General features: G+C 39.2%; 1 protein-coding gene across 3 annotated transcripts in view; it reads left to right on the top strand.

Moving 5' to 3' along the window:
• The window catches only part of adam12 (ADAM metallopeptidase domain 12), a 355,264-nt gene that overhangs the window by 230,351 nt on the left and 104,251 nt on the right, over positions 1-20,662 (top strand). For all 3 annotated transcript variants that reach the window (XM_008106757.3, XM_062976054.1, XM_062976055.1), the window contains exons 7-10: positions 2,796-2,861; positions 7,600-7,671; positions 13,056-13,225; positions 15,166-15,250. In XM_008106757.3, the coding sequence (XP_008104964.1) occupies positions 2,796-2,861; positions 7,600-7,671; positions 13,056-13,225; positions 15,166-15,250 (393 nt within the window). The remainder of the gene's footprint in view (positions 1-2,795; positions 2,862-7,599; positions 7,672-13,055; positions 13,226-15,165; positions 15,251-20,662) is intronic.

Raw genomic sequence — 20,662 nt, 5'->3', positions numbered from 1 at the left:
AAAATGATCAGGTAATAGTACAGTGTCTTTCTCCAACCTTAATTGCTGTTCCTCTATTTGACATTAAATTCAATAAAAGTACTATAGTATGGTCCTTGTATCAACTGAGAATAGTAGTACTTACTATTGAAACAAGAAATGTGGATAATAGCAAACTCTGTGGAAACAAAGAAATTCCTCAGGAGGTTACCATACAGCCACTCAAGAGGACCTAGAACAGTGGTTCTCAACCTGTGAGTCCCCAAAGGTTTTGGCCTTCAACTCCCAGAAATCCTATCAGCTGGTAAACTGACTGGGATTTCTGGGAGCTGTAAACTAAAATGCCCGGGGACCCACAGATTGAGAACCATTGACCTAGAAAATCCCTAGAGGGATGTTTATCCAGGATAACTCTAGGATAATTTCCAGTGAAAGCTTACTATGAATTCATCTGGAGGCTCAGAAAAATTCCTAGGGATTACATTTTTTGTTGGTTGCTGGTAGATGAAAATGAAAGTACAGGTCCTGCAGATGTGGAGGTCATACTGTATTTAGGAGACAATTAAATTTTATAGTGAAGAAGCAAGAACTTTTAGGTGATTTTTAAAAGATGCATCTGTATAATTTGCAAATGTGTGTTATGTATTTTCATTATTTCCTTTTTAAAAAAGAAATTACAGTTTTGTATGAATGAGAAAGTTGATTGAACAATGATAGAAATTAGCTGCACTATGTAAGCAAAGAGAAGTGATAATTAGATATGTTTCAGGAACAAATGATCTATCTACAAAAAATTGCCTCAGGCAAGTCATAGGATAGATTAATAATGTTAATCAGATGTTCCAAGTTGAAGTTAAAACTAAAACTATTGTTTTATGGAAATATGCTTTAATATGTATCTTTTATAGAAATACATTTTAATGTGTATATTTATAGAATTTTTACAATGTTTATGTGTTTTAATTATGTTGTAACCCATCTTGAGCCACAAAGGGAGACGGGAAAGAAATAAAATTAGCATTTTTATTATTATTAGTCAATTCTGTATCTTTTGAAAATGTTTTCTCCCATGTGTTTTTAGTTTCAGATATTTTAAGCAATTTTGGAGTACAAAAACTACCATTTGGAACATTACACTGGAATATTTTTAAAAGTAATTAATTGTAATTCCAAGCATAGCCATCTCAGAAAAAGTAATTAATTGTCATAGTTATAGAACTACGGTTCATTAAAAATTCCAGATATTGTAAAACCACCATATCAATTGGATCCTGTTGAATAAATAGTTATGTAAGTCCAACTGATTCAAGAGATCCATACTAGAAATCAGAATTAGTTTTATGACTATTTTTTTAAAAATTAGGTCCAAGAGTTCATCTGTTATTATTATGTTAGCCTCTGTGATGCATAGTGCAAGCAATCTGTATATATAAAAGGATAATGAAATTTTGGCCTAGGACAAAACAACAAAACTATACATCCCAGAAACACTAAACTTGGCAGCACAACCCCTTATCCATGCCTCTACGTTCATACAACAAAAAGAAAAGAAAAATAAACTCCTAATTAGAGGGAGAGGAATAATTGTTTTTATCCAATTGCTGCCAGTTAGAAGGCTAAGCTCTGCCCACTTGGTCTCCTAGCAACCCACTCAGCCCAGGGGACAAGCAGAGTTAGGCCTCACTTAGGCCTCTTCCACACTGCCTATAAAATACAGATTATCTGATTTTAACAGGATTATATGGCAGTGTAGACAAAAGGCCCTTCCACACAGCTATATAATCCATTTATAATGGAGTTAATGTAAGGTAAAACCTTTACCCTTTACCTTAACTACCACCAATTCCTCAATACTTTATTTCCCATACCACCATACTTCGCCACAGCAATGCGTGGCCGGGCACAGCTAGTTCCTTATATGTGTTCTTCTTAAAAGTACATTTTCAAGCTCTGGATTCTAGTAGCATACAACGCAAAGTTCAATTTAGGTAAAGGTAAAGGTTTTCCCTGTCATTAAGTCCAGTCATATCCGACTCTAGGGGTTGATGCTCATCTCCATTTCTAAGCCGAAGAGCCAGCATTGTCTATAGACACCTCCAAGGTCATGTAGCAGACATGACTGCATGGATTGTCGTTACCTTCCCATCGAAGCGGTACCTATTGATCTACTCACATTTGCATGTTTTCAAACTGCTAGATTGGCAGAAGCTGGGGCTAACAGCGTGCGTTCACTCCATCCCCGTCCCAGATTCGAACCTGCAACCTTTCAGTCCGCAAGTTCAGCAGCTCAGCACTTTAACACGCTGTGTCACCAGGCGCTCCCGAAAGTTCAATTTACCTTCACACAAAGTTCACATTTACGATTCCAGGCATACTAGGTGGGGGGGGGGGGGGGACTATATAAACGTATATTGACAGTGCATTGTTGGATCATGATTTGAAGGTATAATAGACTGCCACATTATTGAAGTTAAGTAGGCTTCAGGGCTGGAAACACAGACTTGAAAAGTTACTTTATTGCACTACAACTAAAAACCAATGTCCATGATGTTATCCAAAACAAAAAGCAACCCTGCCTCCTTTCCAAGGTCTCAGTAGGGGTCTGCTTTCGTACTGAAACCTTGTACACTGGTATTAGCTACTTGTAGGAAATACGGTATGAAATTTAAATGATACATAGATATTTGGCATATTTGTGTTGATATTTACACACTTTGTATTTGTAATATTGTGATATTTGCAGAATTTTGTATGAAAAAGGTATCTAGAAGTCCAGGTCAATATTAACTACATGCATTTGATCTTTGTTTTGGTAGCACAAGAGGGACGCACTAAAATCCACCAAGTATGTGGAGCTCATTATTGTTGCTGATAATCGAGAGGTAAGCAAAATCCAAAATTAAAATGGTAACTGATATTAATAAAAATATGATTACATGAAATGGTGTGTATTTTCCCTTTGGATTTTGAGCCATAAGTCAAAGTCAACTCAATGGCAATTAACCATAAAACAGCAATGTGGATAATACTAGAGAGGGAGGTTGAGGAGGAGATATATCAGTGATAGAACTTGCATGCAGAAGGTCTCTGACATCTCCAGTTAAAATGATGTTAGGTATCAAAGTTGGGCAATAGTTCTCCCAAAAACCCTTGGAGACCTATTAAACTATCTGGTAGAGCTAATGTAAGAAAGTTCCATGTGCTCATCTCTGCTGATTACCAGAATTTGAATTTTTCTTGTCAATAGCAGCCTAGAGACCATGGCTGTAAACTCTTCTTTGTGTGTCACATTAAATGAGCCAATGAAATAAATCAAACTGCATCTTCATGCAAACGTTATGAGTTGAAACTCTTTATGTATGTACAGGATAGTTTTGGATTAAAGATGTATGGTCAAAATTGGAGAGAAGTCTTGAAGATAATTTATGAATGCCTACATCAGTAATTCGTTTTTCAAAAGAGAACTAATGTTATGGTCCTTTGAGTCCAGTTTTTGTTGTTAGTTGCTGAGAAATTCTCTCTTGATTTACTGTTGTTATACATGTGAGAGCTGTAAACTGATTTTGCAAATATATTCATGGGTGATACATTTTTCTGAGGCTGTTGACCCATCCCATAAATGCATCACTTTGCATGCTTATTTTGGACACTGTATGTTTATGATAGAGCCCCGGTGGCGAAGTGTGTTAAAGCACTGAGCTGCTGAACTTGCAGACTTAAAAGTTGCAGGTTCAAATCCCGGGAGTGGAGTTAGCACCCACTGTTAGCTCCAGCTTCTGCCAACCTAGGAGTTCGAAAACATGCCAATGTGAGTAGATCAATAGGTACCGCTCCAGCGGGAAGGTAACGGTGCTCCATGCAGTCATGCCGGCCACATGACTTTGGAGGTGTCTATGGACAACGCCGGCTGTTCGGCTTAGAAATGGAGATGAGCACCAACCTCCAAAGTCAGACATGACTGGACTTAACGTCAGGGGAAACCTTTACCTTTTACCTTTATGTTTATGATGTTATCTTCTTTACTGAGAAATTCTCCAAAAATTCCACTTTTTACATACTTGCTATATTATACCACAAGGCCCTGATTTCTGCAAGCCAACTGAATCGACATAATTTATAAGAACTAGAGATGTTGCTCTTTCAAATTAGGTGAAGTCTCTCTATCTTTTACTCCACTTCCTTAAGGTATAAGGATACCTGAAGGAAGTGGAGTAAAGGATAGAGAGACTTCACCTTTATCACCTTTATACAAATTAAGGTTAATGATTCATTTACTCACAAAGGACCTCATTACTTTGATGAGGGCAACGGAGCAATTTGCCAGCTTCCGTGGCAAATCAGAGGGGCAATCCTAACACACACACACGCCCTCCCACAGTGACACGTCCCCATCACACGTGGGGAAGCATTGCCATGCGCTGGCTCCGCTATTCCAACAGAACATGGGAAGCCTCCTGTGTTCTAGGCGAAGCACTGTAGGACGCTTGCACCACAGTTGGTCAAGCATGCATCGTGTGATGGGCAGCATGGGACTTTGTCAATCCTACAATGCGTGCAGCCACCCGTGTGATGTAGTCGTAGCTCACATGCTCTTACCATCTTCACCAGATTTCTCTTGGCCCTGCCTAACAGCCTATTTCTGCATGAATCTTGGAAATCATTGATTTACTGGGTGTCTACATAATTATTCCGTTTTAACTGCCATGGCTCCGTCTTATAGACTTCTAGGATTTGTAGTTTAGTCAAGAAATTAAGTGCCAGATTGGCCCATTGCTATGGTTGGGGGAAGTGTACTAGGATTCCGAGGTTGGAGCCATCACAAATGGTATCAAATTGCTATAATTATGATGCACCCTTTTTATATAAAGTGCAGCCTCATACAACAACCAGAAATCTGTGAATAAAACCTTGATTGGACAAAAACTTTCAGTTAAAATTCTGGTCGCGTTCATATTATTAACAGTGATAGGAGGCATAGTGCTTCCATGTGTCTAATTTTTCCATTAGACTGGTGTTGCCAAAAATACCATCTGGAGGTTTTATGAAATCCAGAATATTATCCTGTAACTCCTTTAAGGATAAAGGGTAATTTGGGGAAACAAAGAGACATAGCAAGTGTTGACATAACCCCCATCCCCAAGCCTGGAAGCTATTTGAAGCATGAGTTTGGTAAATGTATCACTATACTAGGGTTTTTAAAAATTGTGTCAGAAGCTAATTTTGGCAAGTCGCTTCTGGTGTGAGAGAGTCTGCTGTCTTCAAAGACATTGCCCAAGGGACGCCTGGATGTGTTACCATCATGCAGGGACTTCTCTTGTGTCCCTGCATTGGAAGCTAGGGCTGACAAAAGGGCGCTCACCCCGTCCCGTGGATTCGAACCACCAACCTTCAGGTCAGATGTTCAGCCAGCACAAACATTTAACGCATTGCGCCACCGCAGCTTCTATTCTAGGTGCAACAAAAAAATACTAGGTTTCCACCCCTTTACATGCAAACAAAAATATGTTTACTTGTTGTCCAATTGGCAGGGATAGTCCCAATTAATCATCTTTTATCCCACTTTTTCAGTTACTTTTAAAAAGTCTCAATTTTTTATAATCTTCTTGCTTTCCATCTTTGTTCTCAGCTTACATCAGTTGCTGAAAAAATAGTGGAGAGGGCAAAGCCTTGCTTCTCTCTGTAGGCTCAAGCAAAAGTAAACCGTTGCAGCCTTTACTACTAGTGTCCCAGTTTACAATTGTGAAATGTTGGAGGGCATACTGTATGGGGTCTTCCAAATATATTTAAAGAGAGATTTTCCATGAATTTAATGGACATGAACTTTGGATCCTTTGGATCCTGCTCAATGCTCAGAAAGACTTATACTGGCCTAGTTAAACTGGATTTGTAGTATTGGTTCTTTAGAAATAGTTTGCTGATTAGTGAATTAAGTAGCACATCCTACATTTCCGAGTGTTTACAAAAGAGCTTGAAAACAAATCAATGAGGCAGAATATTGAAAGCTCAATTTACTGAAGCAAAAATGACAAACCTTGTTTTGAAATATTTTGTAACTTGCATTTTCTCCCATTTCTAATGGCCCTTCCACACAGAGGCAGAAAATTCCACAATATCTGCTTTGAACTGGGTTATCTGAGCCCATACTCAGATAATGTGGGATTTTCTGCATTGATATTCTGAGATATAGGACTGTGTGGAAGGGCCCTAAGTAATAACATTTCTCTCTTGGAAACCAGAATCCCCCCCCCCCCCCGTTTGTGGCACAGTGACAGCTAAAATGAGTGCAATTTCTTTTAGTTTGCTTGAACACATTTTATGTCTCATCTCAGCAAATTAAGGACTTTCCTTACTTACTGTTTACTCTTTACTCAGTCACATATTACGAAATAAATATATCAAAGCAAATTGTGAAAAAAAAACCTTGTGTGTGATAGAGTAAATCTGAGATCATTTCTGGATTAAGAATGCCAAATTCCTATGAAACAAGCATTGTTGTTGTTAAGTCGCTTCCGACTCTTCATGACCTCATGGACCAGCCCACACTAGAGCTCCCTGTTGGCCGTCACCACCCCCAGCTCCTTCAAGGTCAAGCCAGTCCCTTCAAGGATAACATACATCCATCTTGCCCTTGGTTGGCCTCTCCTCCTTTTTCTTTCCATTTTTCCCAGCATCCTTATCTTCTCCAAGCTTTCCTGCCTTCTCATGATTTGGCCAAAATACTTCAACTTTGCCTCTAATATCCTTCCCTCCAGTGAGCAGTCAGGCATTATTTCCTGGAGGATGGACTGGTTGGATCTTCTTGTGGTCCAAGGCACTCTCAGAATCCCCCCCCCCCCCAACACCACAGTTCAAATGCATCTATCTTCCTTCGCTCAGCCTTCGTTGTGGTCCAGCTCTCACATCCATAGGTTACTATGGGGAATATCATTGCTTTAACTATGTGGATCTTCATTGCCAGTGTGATGTCTTTACTCTTCTCTATTTTATCAAGGTTGGTCATTGCTCTCCTCCCAAGAAGTAAACGTTGTCTGATTTCCTGGCTGCAGTCTGCATCTGCAGTGATCTTCGTGCCTAAAAATACAAAGTCTGTCACTGCCTCCACATTTTCTCCCTCTATGTGCCAGTTATCAATCAGTCTGGTTGTCATAATCTTGGCTTTCTTGATGTTTGACTGCAACCCAGTTTTTGCACTTTCTTCTTTCACCCTGGTTATAAGGCTCCTCAGCTCCTCCTTGCTTTCAGCCATCAAAGTAGTATCATCTGCATATCTAAGGTTGTTTTAAAACCAGCATACATTTCTTTAAAAACTGCTTCCATTTGCACAATCTATGCTTGTTTTAAATTAATGATTACTAAACATTGATTCTCTGGTCCTCAGAATTCATTACTGTTAACTTAGTCAACTATGGCTTCTAGGTATTGAAGTAAAAAAAAAAATCCAAAAAATGAATGTTTGGAAACTAGTGTTTAAAACTTTATGAAGGTTATGTTTTAAGCAGTCTTTCCTCAAACCCCCTTTTTTTAAAAAAAATATCAATCTTTATGGAAGTTAGTGATGCAAGAATATAAAATATAATACAAATGATGGTGATTCAGCATTAAATTCAGGATTTGTTCTAGTTTCAGAGGCAGGGCAAGGATGTGGAGAAAGTGAAGCTGAGACTGATCGAAATGGCAAACTATGTGGATAAGGTAAGATATTTGAATGGAACAACATTTAACTTTCATTCTTAAACAATGCAATTCAGCGCTCACTAAAGTCAGTCCACACTGATAATGTACTGTCGTATATACTGCAGTGTACAAAAGTGGAAGTTAACTGTCATAAGTAAATGAAATGCATTTTGATGGGAAATAATTCTACAGACCAAATCCTGCAAGGCAGCTGATGTCAGATGATTGCTGGCCTGTTCAGACTCAGGAGAGAAGAATGAATGTCCAAATCGCCCATCAAATGCAAATAGGAATTGGCCTGGATCCATCGTATAATAGTCAGCAGCATATCAATATTACAGGTCAATATTACAAAAAAGGTACAAAATAAGTGGATCACAGATTCACATAGTTATAGTTCAAACAAAGTATACTTTTGACTATGAATAAGAGACATCCGTCACCCTGTTATTAAAAACCATGTTCATGTCTTGCAGGATGTGGCAATCTTGATTGATTGATATCCCACCTTTTCTCCAAGATTGAGACCCAAGGCAACTTACAAATTAAACCAATTACAATATAATTTTAAAATGAAAAAAGCCAACACTATGACTTAATTAAGCTATTAATTATATTAAAACAATTTAAAACATATACTTTAAAAAGATTTTTAAAACAGTTAAATTGCACAATGTAAAAGAATATAGGCCCCAGCCCTTTCATTAAAACCTTAATTTCTGAAAGCCTCCATGATTTTAAAAAAGCCATTGCCTGCCTGCTAAAAGTAGAGCATGGAGGGGCATTCTCGCCTTACTAGGGAGGGTTTTCCAAAATTTAGGAGCAGCCACTGAGAAGGCCTTCTCTTCTGTTCCCATCAACCATACCTATGATGGTCGTGGGGTAGAGAGAAGGACTGGAGATCTCAGACAAGTTCATGTGGAGAGATACAGTCGTCAAAACAGCCTAGCCTTTATACAGGCAGTCCCTGAGTTACAAACATGTAACTTACAAATGACTCATGGTTAAGAACAGGGGTGAGACAACAGAAAGTGAAAGAAATATACCTCTTGGAAGGGAAATTCATTCCTGGAGGAGTTATCATGGGGAAAGGGGTTCTCAACCGAAGCTTTATCACCAATCCTTACTTTCAAAACTAGCCAATTTTTTCAAAATCCAATGATCACAGGGCCAGAAAGTGGCATGAAATCTTCTGAGCAAGGGCAAAGACAGCAAAACAAACCCTTCCCTATGCTATCCAAAGTATTGGGGGGGGGGGGGGGCTGGAGTTAGACTTAAAATGTACGTGTTCTGATGTACATACACATTCAACTTAAGAGCAAACCTAGAGAACCTATCTTGTCCGTAACTTGGGGACTGTCTGTTCTTGGTTGTTCCTTGTTCCTTGTGCCTACCTTCCCTCCTTCCATTGTTTGCGTGTCCTGTTTTTTATAGAGATGTTATCTATAGAGACAGGGATTTTAATTCTCCCCTCCCCAGTTGTGGTTTTATCCATTATTGAGTGCATGGGTAGGTGAAAATATAGACTGAGTAGAAAAGTAATTTTCTATTAATGCTACTACTTAGGCTGGCTACATTTTCTCCAATCATGACTGTATCCATTGCTAGAAAACAGAAACAGGAAAGTGCTATTGCAGTCAAGCCCTATTTGTGGGCTTCTCAAAGCTATGAATAATTTATTTATTTATTTATTTACAGCATTTATATTCCGTCCTTCTCACCCCGAAGGGGACGCAGGGCGGATCACATTACACATATAGGCAAACATTCAATGCCTTTTAACATAGAACAAAGACAAGACAAACATAGGCTCCGAGCGGGCCTCGAACTCATGACCTCCTGGTCAGAGTGATTCATTGCAGCTGGTTGCAGCTGGCTTGCTCTCCAGCCCGGGCTGGACTAGATGTGACTTTGGTTTGAACTAAATTGGCTATCTTTACATTCTGTTTCTAAGGCAGGAAACAGACATGTAACCTAATAACTGTCAGATCATTCTTGTAACAGAACAGTGGCCAATGTATGTGTTAGCAATGGTCAGACTATATGTGCATGTATTTTAAAGTTGTCTGCTAGCTAAATAGCAAACTGTAAAAAGCTGATATGCATATGATAATGTTTCTTTGTAATGATTTTTTATTACCAAGAACAAACTGTGGTGTACTGATCTAAATAATAATAATAATAATAATAATAATAATAATAATAATAATAAACTTTATTTCTATTCCGCTCTATCTCCTCAAAGGGACTCAGGGCGAATTCCAACAAACAACGGCATACATTCAGTGCCTTCATAAAACAGATAAATATTTGCATAAAATCCCAACAAGTTCCCACATATGAAAACAGCATTAAAAACCTAACATCAAATTAAACCTAATATTAGTGAAGTGAACATAACATCGCTATGTTCTACACTGATACTTTAGTTAGAAGAATAAACCATGACTTGAATTGGGTCTTATGCTCTTTGTTTTTGGGTTGTTGTATGTCTTTCGGGCTGTGTGGCCATGTTCCAGAAGCATTCTCTCCTGACGTTTCGCCCACATCTATGGCAGGCATCCTCAGAGGTTGTGAGGTATGGATAAACTAAGTAAGGAAAGGAAAGAATATATATCTGTGTCCAAGGTGTGGCAAGAGTCCTTTGTCACTGGGAGCCAGCATTAATGTTTCTGTTAATCACCCTAATTAGCATTGGAGATGTTTTGTCCCTTGCCTGGGGGCATCCTTTGTTCAGTCAAGCCTTCATTGTGTTGGTTCCCATCTACTGTTTTGATTTTGGAGTTTTGTAATACTGGTAGCCAGATTTTGTTCATTTTCATGGTTTCTTCCTTTCTGTTAAAGTTGTCCACATGCTTGTGGATTTCAATGGCTTCTCTGTGTAGTCTGACATGATAGTTGTTGGAATGGTCCAGCATTTTTGTGTTCTCAAATAGTATCCTGTGTCCAGGCTGGTTCATCAAATGCTCTGCTATGGCTGATTTCTCTGGTTGAATTAGTCTGCAGTGCCTTTCATGTTCTTTGACTCTTGTTTGGGCGCTGCGTTTGGTGGTCCCTATGTAGACTTGTCCACAGCTGCATGGTATCCGGTAGACTCCTGCAGAAGAGAGAGGATCCCTCTTGTCCTTCGCTGACCGTAGCATTTGTTGGATTTTCTTCGTGGGTCTGTAGATAGTTTGTAGGTTGTGCTTCTTCATCAGCTTCCCTATGCGGTCAGTAGTTCCCTTGATGTATGGTAAGAACACCTTTCCTCTGGGTGGATCTTTGTCTTGACTCTCATGGCTTGTTCTTGCCCTTGCAGCTCTTCTGATGTCTGTGGTGGAGTATCCATTGGCCTGTAGAGCCCAGTTTAGGTGGTTGAGTTCACCTTGGAGGAGGTGAGGTTCGCAGATTCTTTGTGCACGGTCTGTCAGGGCTTTGATTGTGCTCCTTTTTTGACTTGGGTGATGGTTGGAGTTTTTATGAAGGTATCTATCTGTGTGTGTAGGTTTTCTGTAAACTGTGTGGCCCAATTGTTGATTGGGTTTGCGGATGACCAGAACATCTAGAAATGGCAGTTTTCCTTCCTTTTCTTTTTCCATGGTGAATTGGATGTTTGGGTGGATGCTGTTAAGATGGTCCAGGAACTTGCTGAGTTCTTCCTCTCCATGGCTCCAAATTGTGAAGGTGTCATCTACGTATCTGAACCAAACAGTTGGCTTTTTTGGTGCTGTTTCTAGGGCCTGTTTTTCAAAGTATTCCATATAGAAATTTGCTACTACTGGGCTGAGAGGGCTCCCCATGGCCACTCCATCCTTCTGTTCATAGAATCCAGTGTCCCACTGAAAGTAGCTAGTGGTGAGGCAATGGTGAAACAGGGCTGTGATGTCTTCTGGTCATCCGCAAACCCAATCAACAATTGGGCCACACAGTTTACAGAAAACCTACACACACAGATAGATACCTTCATAAAAACTCCAACCATCACCCAAGTCAAAAAAGGAGCACAATCAAAGCCCTGACAGACCGTGCACAAAGAATCTGCGAACCTCACCTCCTCCAAGGTGAACTCAACCACCTAAACTGGGCTCTACAGGCCAATGGATACTCCACCACAGACATCAGAAGAGCTGCAAGGGCAAGAACAAGCCATGAGAGTCAAGACAAAGATCCACCCAGAGGAAAGGTGTTCTTACCATACATCAAGGGAACTACTGACCGCATAGGGAAGCTGATGAAGAAGCACAACCTACAAACTATCTACAGACCCACGAAGAAAATCCAACAAATGCTACGGTCAGCGAAGGACAAGAGGGATCCTCTCTCTTCTGCAGGAGTCTACCGGATACCATGCAGCTGTGGACAAGTCTACATAGGGACCACCAAACGCAGCGCCCAAACAAGAGTCAAAGAACATGAAAGGCACTGCAGACTAATTCAACCAGAGAAATCAGCCATAGCAGAGCATTTGATGAACCAGCCTGGACACAGGATACTATTTGAGAACACAAAAATGCTGGACCATTCCAACAACTATCATGTCAGACTACACAGAGAAGCCATTGAAATCCACAAGCATGTGGACAACTTTAACAGAAAGGAAGAAACCATGAAAATGAACAAAATCTGGCTACCAGTATTACAAAACTCCAAAATCAAAACAGTAGATGGGAACCAACACAATGAAGGCTTGACTGAACAAAGGATGCCCCCAGGCAAGGGACAAAACATCTCCAATGCTAATTAGGGTGATTAACAGAAACATTAATGCTGGCTCCCAGTGACAAAGGACTCTTGCCACACCTTGGACACAGATATATATTCTTTCCTTTCCTTACTTAGTTTATCCATACCTCACAACCTCTGAGGATGCCTGCCATAGATGTGGGCGAAACGTCAGGAGAGAATGCTTCTGGAACATGGCCACACAGCCCGAAAGACATACAACAACCCTGTGATCCCGGCCATGAAAGCCTTCGACAACTCTTTGTTTTTGTCCTACATGTTGATATGGCAAGGGATGCCTTCCTCCACCACTCACCTGGCATCCCCATTGCTTCTTCCAAGATCATCAAATATTGTTATATGTATATTACATTCAATATTGCAATTAGGTATAAAATACAGTAGACACAGGCAAACAGTGTGATTGCTATTCCACTAGCAGCCATCAATTGTTCACTTAGACAAGCACATTTGATTATATATATGTATGTCCCAATCGTATGTTGCATTATGCATGGTGATCAAAGGATGTTGCCACATTAAAAGGCATGCTCTGATTTCTACATTGCATGTAGAGACAGGAGGTGGCCTATCTTTTAATTATTTTTCACATATGTATTCTCATCATGTTTATTAAAGAATCTTAACAAAAAACTGAGCAAGTAGAATTTAGCATGCTGATTTCGCTTTCTCATCAGTTCTATAGGCCACTAAATATTCGAATAGCCTTGGTTGGAGTGGAGATCTGGAATGATGCGGATAAGTGTGCAGTAACCCAAGACCCATTCACCACCCTCCATGAATTTCTAGACTGGCGAAAGCTAAAACTACTACCTCATAAACCCCACGACAATGCACAACTAGTGAGGTATGGCCACCAGTGCAAGAACAACAAAGCATAATTTTATAGTCTAAGAAATGCTATACAGAAGTTTGAATGGTGAAATGTTCTTCAGTATCACAAGCAAGATGTTTTTTGATAAAAGGATTATACATTTCTAGGCAACTAAAGAGGTTCAGTAAAGGCACTTAGAAAGATTGAATCCCCAGTTGTTGGAGGAAGCCAGGTTTGGGGGTATATTTAACTTTCCTCACATATATAAGCAGACCTTGGTGGAAAGAAAACCCCCGACAAAGAGGTTTCTAACAAAGTACAGGCAGCCTTTTGTATTTGTGAGTTTGACATATGCACTGTGCAGATTTGATTATTTACAGATTTGATTAAAATGTTCTCTCTAAGAATCGCTAGATCCTGAAGTGTGACTGAAGGTCAACTTCCATCGCTATCACTATTCTTACCACGTTATTTCTGCTACAATTTCTGTTTAAGAAATAATGCCCATGAACACATCCGCTTTGTTAACTGAACTGTATTTGTTGTGTCTTTTTTTAAAAAAAAAATCCACATTCAGTCTTTCACTTATTTGGAGGAAAATAAAGTGATGCATTCAGATGTAAAAAGAAAATTAAAAAACTTGACCCACATGACTTTTTTTCATGTTAGGAGTGACTTGAGAAACTGCAAGTCGCTTCTGGTGTGAGAGAATTGGCCATCTGCAAGGATGTTACCCAGTGGACACCGGTATTTTTGATGTTTTCTCCCTCCTTGTGGGAGGCTTCTCTCATGTCCCCGCATGGGGAGCTGGAACTGACAGAGGAAGCTCATCCACACTCTCCCCAGATTTGAACTAGCAACCTTCAGGTCAGCAACCCAACCTTCAAGTCAGCAGTCCTGCCAGCACAAAGTTTTAACCCATTGCGCCACTGGGGGCTCCTACCCACATGACTGATAAACAACAAGTTAACAGAGGGTGCATCTACACTGTAGAACAATACAGTTTGACACCACATTAAGTGTCATGGCTCAGTGCTATGGATCATGGGCATTTGGCCTTCTGTACAAAAGATTGTTTATTTATTTATTTATTTATTACATCACTTCTACCCCGCCCTTCTCACCCATCAGGGGACTCAGGGCGGCTTACAGTATAACCATACACATTAAAAACAGTTTTCATCAAATTTAAAAATCCATCAAGATTAAAAATTACAATAAAATTAAGAATAGCCATTAAAATATACATAATTATACATTTAAATATACATTTAAGGCGCTTTCCATGTTCATGTGGGATCTGTCAGTAGGTCATATATTCTTATCTCATTTTTGCTGCTACTCATGCTCAAATGCCTGGTCCCATAACCACGTTTTTGTCCTCTTCCGGAAAGACAGGAGGGAGGGAGCCTGCCTGACTTCAATGGGGAGGGCGTTCCATAGGCGGGGAGCCACCACTGAAAAGGCCCTGTCTCTCGTCCCCGCCAGCCGCACCTGTGAGGCTGACGGGACCGCGAGCAGGGCCTCATCTGACGATCTTAAGCTTCGAGGTGGGTCGTAGCGGGAGACACGTTCGGACAGATAAGCTGTTGGTGCCTTACCAAACTAAAATTCCTATGATTCCATAACATTGAGCTATGCAGTAAAAGTGATATCAAACTGCATTATTTCTGCAGTGTAGAGATTGCCAGAATCAGGAAATATATAATTTTGTGTGTTTGTGAGAGAGGAAGAGTCAGTGAAAAGGATACATTTATAACAAATCCATATAAAACGTTAACAATCTATAATACCATAAATGCATGACTCATATAGGAATGCTAAAAGCTCAATATTATACACATGAAGCTCACTTTGGCATAAATCTGTACACTAATAACATATGATAGTTGGTATAAACTAGCCACTAGAGCCTTGTCAGTCTTAAAATCATGAATGCTTATTTTTACCTTTATGTTCTTTTCTTCCAACAGTGGAGTCTATTTCCAAGGTACTACCATTGGCATGGCACCTATATTGAGCATGTGTACTGCAGAGCAGTCTGGAGGTATTGTTATGGTAGGTTCTATCAGAACTGAGGCTGGATCTACATTGCCAAATAATGCAGTTTTAACTGTACTATGCGGTCAGAGTAGACCCATATAATACAGTTCAAAGTTTCCTCCTAAAGACCAGGCATGGGGGCGGGGAGAGAGAGAGAGACTGGGGTGAATCTCCCTTCAAATTCTATGTTGCCTTCCCTATTTCTGCAGGTCTTATTTGAAGAAATTATGACCACACATCATTTGTTAAAGAAAAGTTAGCCTTCACATGAAATGAAATATTTTAGCATTTTCTCTTCCTTCTTTTGGCATCAGAATCAAAACAGACTGGCAGCATTTGAGTCGGGAAATACAAATTTGACATTTACTTTTGCATTTCCATGGTAGTTGGAAAAAACCCTCTCTAAAATATTCATGGACTCTGATGCATTCACTGTGTACCAGAAAGATATAATTATAGCCCTTCTTACCACATTGCTTATTTTTCAAATGACCGCTATTGCGATTTTATGATAATGCCAGGTGACAAAGCCAAATTTGAAATAAAAACTGGAACAAGGCATTTGTATTTGCTGCTTATGTTTATGTTCTCATTTTTTTTCCTTTTCCAACAGGGATTTAATAGATATCATTCCATTTTAATTTCTACTAACAAAGAAACCCTGCCTTGTATATGTTCAAATAACCCTTAATTTGATACAGTGAAGCTTTCAAGGACAATTATGCCTCCACCAACATTGGGAGCACCATTGTGGTGTAGTGGTTTGAGCATTGAATTATGAGTCTCGAGATTAAGAATTTGAATGCCAACTCGATTATGACACCCACTAGATTACCTTCGGTATGTCACACTCCCTTAGTCACAAAAGAAGACAGTGACAAATCCTCTCTAAACAAATCTTGCCAAGAACACCCTGGGATATGTCTGCCTACAGGCACAAGTGTCAGATTCATTTTCACTGAAAGCCACATCAGACTTATGGTTGCCTTCAAAGGGTCATTTGTAATTGTAAGACTGTATAAATGTAACAATCAACTGCATCACATACGGCTTTTGCCCCATCCTATGGCGTTTCAGGACGGAGCCCGACAGAGCCCATCACATGATGCAGAGCTACTTCCTGCGAGGCCGAGTCTCATCAGCATTGTAGGACAGAGCCCTGAGAACACAAGTTAAGGAGCTCCATGTGCTGAGGTCCTATCCATGTTCTCATTACCTAAGGCAGGGACAGCATGGGTTGAAGCCAGGCAGTGATGGTTTCCCCCATAGGCCTTTCATTTGTCATGTGTGCCTCAAGGTCAGCATAGATCAGAAGCAACTTCAAATCAATTCTGACCATACTCTGCTAGCCCTATCTCACTGTAGGTTGGGCCCTAGGGATATCCTTGGTTTATGGTGTAGGGGCTAGGAGAAGGGGTCATCCTACTATAGGTCACTGAGGATACACTTCCCAAATGCAAGGTAGAAAAAGCATCCCTTGTTACTCTCTGTCTATAGTGCATAACCTATTGGAACATAACTGCACCCAGTCTCTGGGCACATATCCTTTTGGAAAATGTGGATCTCCATAAATATGTGGAGACCACTTTTTGAAAATCACTAGTCAAGAAAAGTATCACCTTGTTAGAAATCAACCCTTTAAACAAGTGATATTCATAAGCAATAATGTAATGGCACACAGCTGTTAAACTGAAAAGCCATGTCTTTAAACTGCCAAGGATAAGGACATTCCACTGCAAAAATATATTCAGTTATCAGAGTTTTAAAGTTGTTTCTTTGCAGTTGCAATTGCTCAAAGGATATACACTCCTTTGAAACCTCTTAGTTTAAAATATGTACTCAGAGATAAAAAAAAACAAAGTCTTCTTTGAAAAATAACATTTTGTTTACTCATAAACAACTTGTATTAATTCATCATACAGGCACATTTCTTATTAAAGTTCAGTTATAGATGGGATGTTGTTTCTCTGTTGAATACACAGGATATCATTCTTAATCAATAGTCCATAGTCCATAGTTTTTAAGTATAGTTGTACTCACTGAAGTCCATAATCATACATGCATCCATTAAAGTCTCTAATCAGATACTTGCATCCACCTCCACTGAGGTCTGATGCAAAACAACACAAAATGGAGTCCTGAGTCTGAACATGCTCAGTACAATCACATGTCTGTAACTCCTCCCACACCAAAGAGGTAAGCCAAACTGGTAAATCAACATACACATAGAATATAGGTTAGCAAATATATACATTAACAAAAGGAAGTCTGCCACTTAGTGACTGAAGATTGTATTGTGGCACCAAACAGATTGTCACTTTTAAATGAATTACATTTAACGAGCTTGCTTCAAAAAGTGTACACTTCTAAAGTCCTCTGGTCTTGCTGCTGTGTCTCTGATGGTCACACAGACAGTGTCTTTCTATCAAATGTAGTACAAATGTCTTTTCCGAGTATTGGTCTTATACAATCTAGTTCAGATTCTAAATATCTCTAAGGACTGATTTGGTTTGTTACAGCAATCTTATTTTGGCATCTGATTTATTTATTCCTTTTAGAGGAGATGAAAATCCATTTATATTATTTAGAATTTTTCAGAGTGTGGCACATGCAACCACTCAATCGGAGGGCAGATTAGTTTGAATAATGGAAGTATATGAAATATTATTTCATTTCAGATTAAAAACCAAAGCTAAAGTAATACATTTATGAAATCCCAAAATATAATTTAAAGAAACTAATAATCTAAAAAAGAGACTAAAATAGTAGTAGTAGCAGCACAAGGCAACAATAACTGAGGGGAGTATTGTACAAAGACTTGGAGAAATAAAACAGTATTTTCTCCTATTCTAAAAGGAAGCAGCAAAGTTGCCAGCTATATCTTGAGTGCCACAACTGAAAGGGCAATTTCATGTATATTTAACCATTATGTTTCAGAAGATGGGAGAGGAGATCTGAAGCAGAGCCTCAGGAAAGAAACAAACTTGCTGTGCAAACAACCTGTGGAGAAAAATGATTCCTTGTTCTGGTCCCAAGCCAACTGCAGATTACAACAAAGAGATGTTTAACCATTAATAGATCACAACAGGCAGAGCAAAACATTGTGTGCGTAAATCCAAAGATTATGGATTGTAACTGTAACCTTTTAAAAGAACTCAGAAAGTGCTTCCGTTGAGAAATATTTTATGGATAAAAAGATCAGTAAACAGATTACAGATTTAGAAGAAATTATAAACTCCTGATTTCAAACCATAGAGACTTTCACACCTGGTATCAACTTGCTAATAATACAGACTGAAAACTGTTGTCCCCCCTCCTGCTCACCTGATGGAAACGCTGCTGGAAATTGTCAATGAGCTCCCTGCGATCTTGTGGCTGTTTTAGAGGAAACCATTGTAGCATGTCATTTGTTTTGTTGTTAGGCCTCCATTTTGTCTAATGGCAACAAAGCCTTACTCAAAAGAACAGCCACTGAAATATAGCTTTTAAGACCTTGAACTGAATTTGAGAGGAAAATGTCCAAATACCTGAATGGCCTGAGCCATTGAACTCTTGGACTTGCTAAACCAGTCTAGCTTTCCCTGAACTCAAATGTAATAATGAGGGCAGCATCCTGAAGAATTCAGGAATGCTATTTTTTCGGGACTACAAATCCTAGGGCCATCTAGTTAGCAAAGTCAGCACCCTTGCTAGTTAGGAATTATGAAAGCTGGTCCTGAAAGAATAACTTTTCCCATCTCTGTTGAGGTTATTCAATACATTATATTATTGCGACCCTATTTTGTGATTTTCCTAGACAGGTTCTATTGCTATATTTCAGAAGGTAGGCTAGTCATTTTTATCCTTATGTTTGTGTATTCAAAAGTGTAACTACTTTTGAATTGCTATACTACATATATTTTAAAAGACAGACTACTTTCAGAACCTTCTGTCTGACTGAGTTTTGGCTTTGAGATCCATAATTCCATATTCTTGTCCAGGAAAAATAGCCTGTAGACATATGGTCATTTGAAGTCCTTGTCCTCCTGCTCAGTGGGTGTTCTGCCATGGTCTAGGAATACATCTTACAGCTACCAATTGGCTTTAAGCATCAGTAATTAATTTATTCACTTGCTGTTCTTGAATAAAATCCTTTTTTTGGGTTCAGTTGCAAAATTTTGGGTCTAGTTTCCCCTTCCAGGAAACTTTCCAGGAGATCATCTACTGTCTTGACCAAAATCTCAGAGATGCCTATATTGTTTTTGCAAAGATGGTAAATTAAAGGTTTCCTTAATGCCATCTTTGTTAGAATTCTAATAATATATGTAAACTATTTCCATCTCTTTCCAAATAAATGGATTTTCTCCATTTATATAATAGTTATCGTCTTCAGAACAGCCAAGGCCACAGTTATGTCAACCATTCCTTTGTTCATGGCTCATTGCCATATTCATAATACTTGGCACACAAAAAACCTGACTGCTTCTAACATATGAAATCAAATGATTTCTTCATGCTTTGAATATGTCTCATTCAAATATGCAGAAAGAAAAGGTTTAGGACAAAGAACCTACTTCATCATCAGTATCTTATTAATAATTTATTGTAACCAAAATCTTTTCTTGGAAGTCTACCAGACATGAACAACATTTCTCTTTTTCTGTGTCTATTTCCAACATTGTTTCCAAGATCTTAGATATATAAGGAACTGAATACCACTTCATTTTGATTTCATAAGCATCTTCCTTTTGTGCAGAGCACAATATTTATTTGTCCTGTTTTCTAAATATATTAAGGTTCATCTTAAAGCTTCTCTCCCCCCCCCCCCACAGACAGACACACATTTTAAAGATGTAATCAGCTCTCTGTGCTTTTTCCAACTGTAATAAAAACATAAAATATGTGTTTTTGAAACTGTGCAGTTAATATTAGGCAATCCCCTTATTCAATTATTCTCAGTCTCTGAAATAGAAGGAATACTTGCAGACATTTAAGAGCAGAGAAAGGGCTGTGAAGCATTCAGTAGATAGAATTTTTTCAACTTCCCAGTCCAGGAGGAGCTATATAGTGGTGGCAGGTAATTCCTTGTTGATGAGACAGAGGCAGTGGATTGTGCAACATGAACCTCCTTTACCAGAGACCTGCTTGATTGAGTACTACTTGGTTCTTTAGTGTCTGACTCTGATAGATCTAAGGTTTTATTGTGGGCAAGGTGGTTTGAGAAGTTATCTGTTCCTTTCTGATGGGGACTTTCTTAGGCTAACTATTCCCAATGCATTGAAGTGCAAAGCAATTGCATACATGGCTTCTCTTGACCAACTATTGAAATAGAGATAGTAATCAGGTGAATGCAATCATCAATGATCCTTGAGAGTTCTTGGAGAAGAGGAGGTCCCTGGAGACAGGAGGCAGGTAACTGTCACCATCACCTTCAAAAGGTTGGATAAA

Source organism: Anolis carolinensis, chromosome 3, assembly GCF_035594765.1.
Source record: "Anolis carolinensis isolate JA03-04 chromosome 3, rAnoCar3.1.pri, whole genome shotgun sequence".
Classification (NCBI taxonomy): domain Eukaryota; kingdom Metazoa; phylum Chordata; class Lepidosauria; order Squamata; family Dactyloidae; genus Anolis; species Anolis carolinensis.
This window is presented reverse-complemented; position numbering and strand designations above follow the sequence as displayed.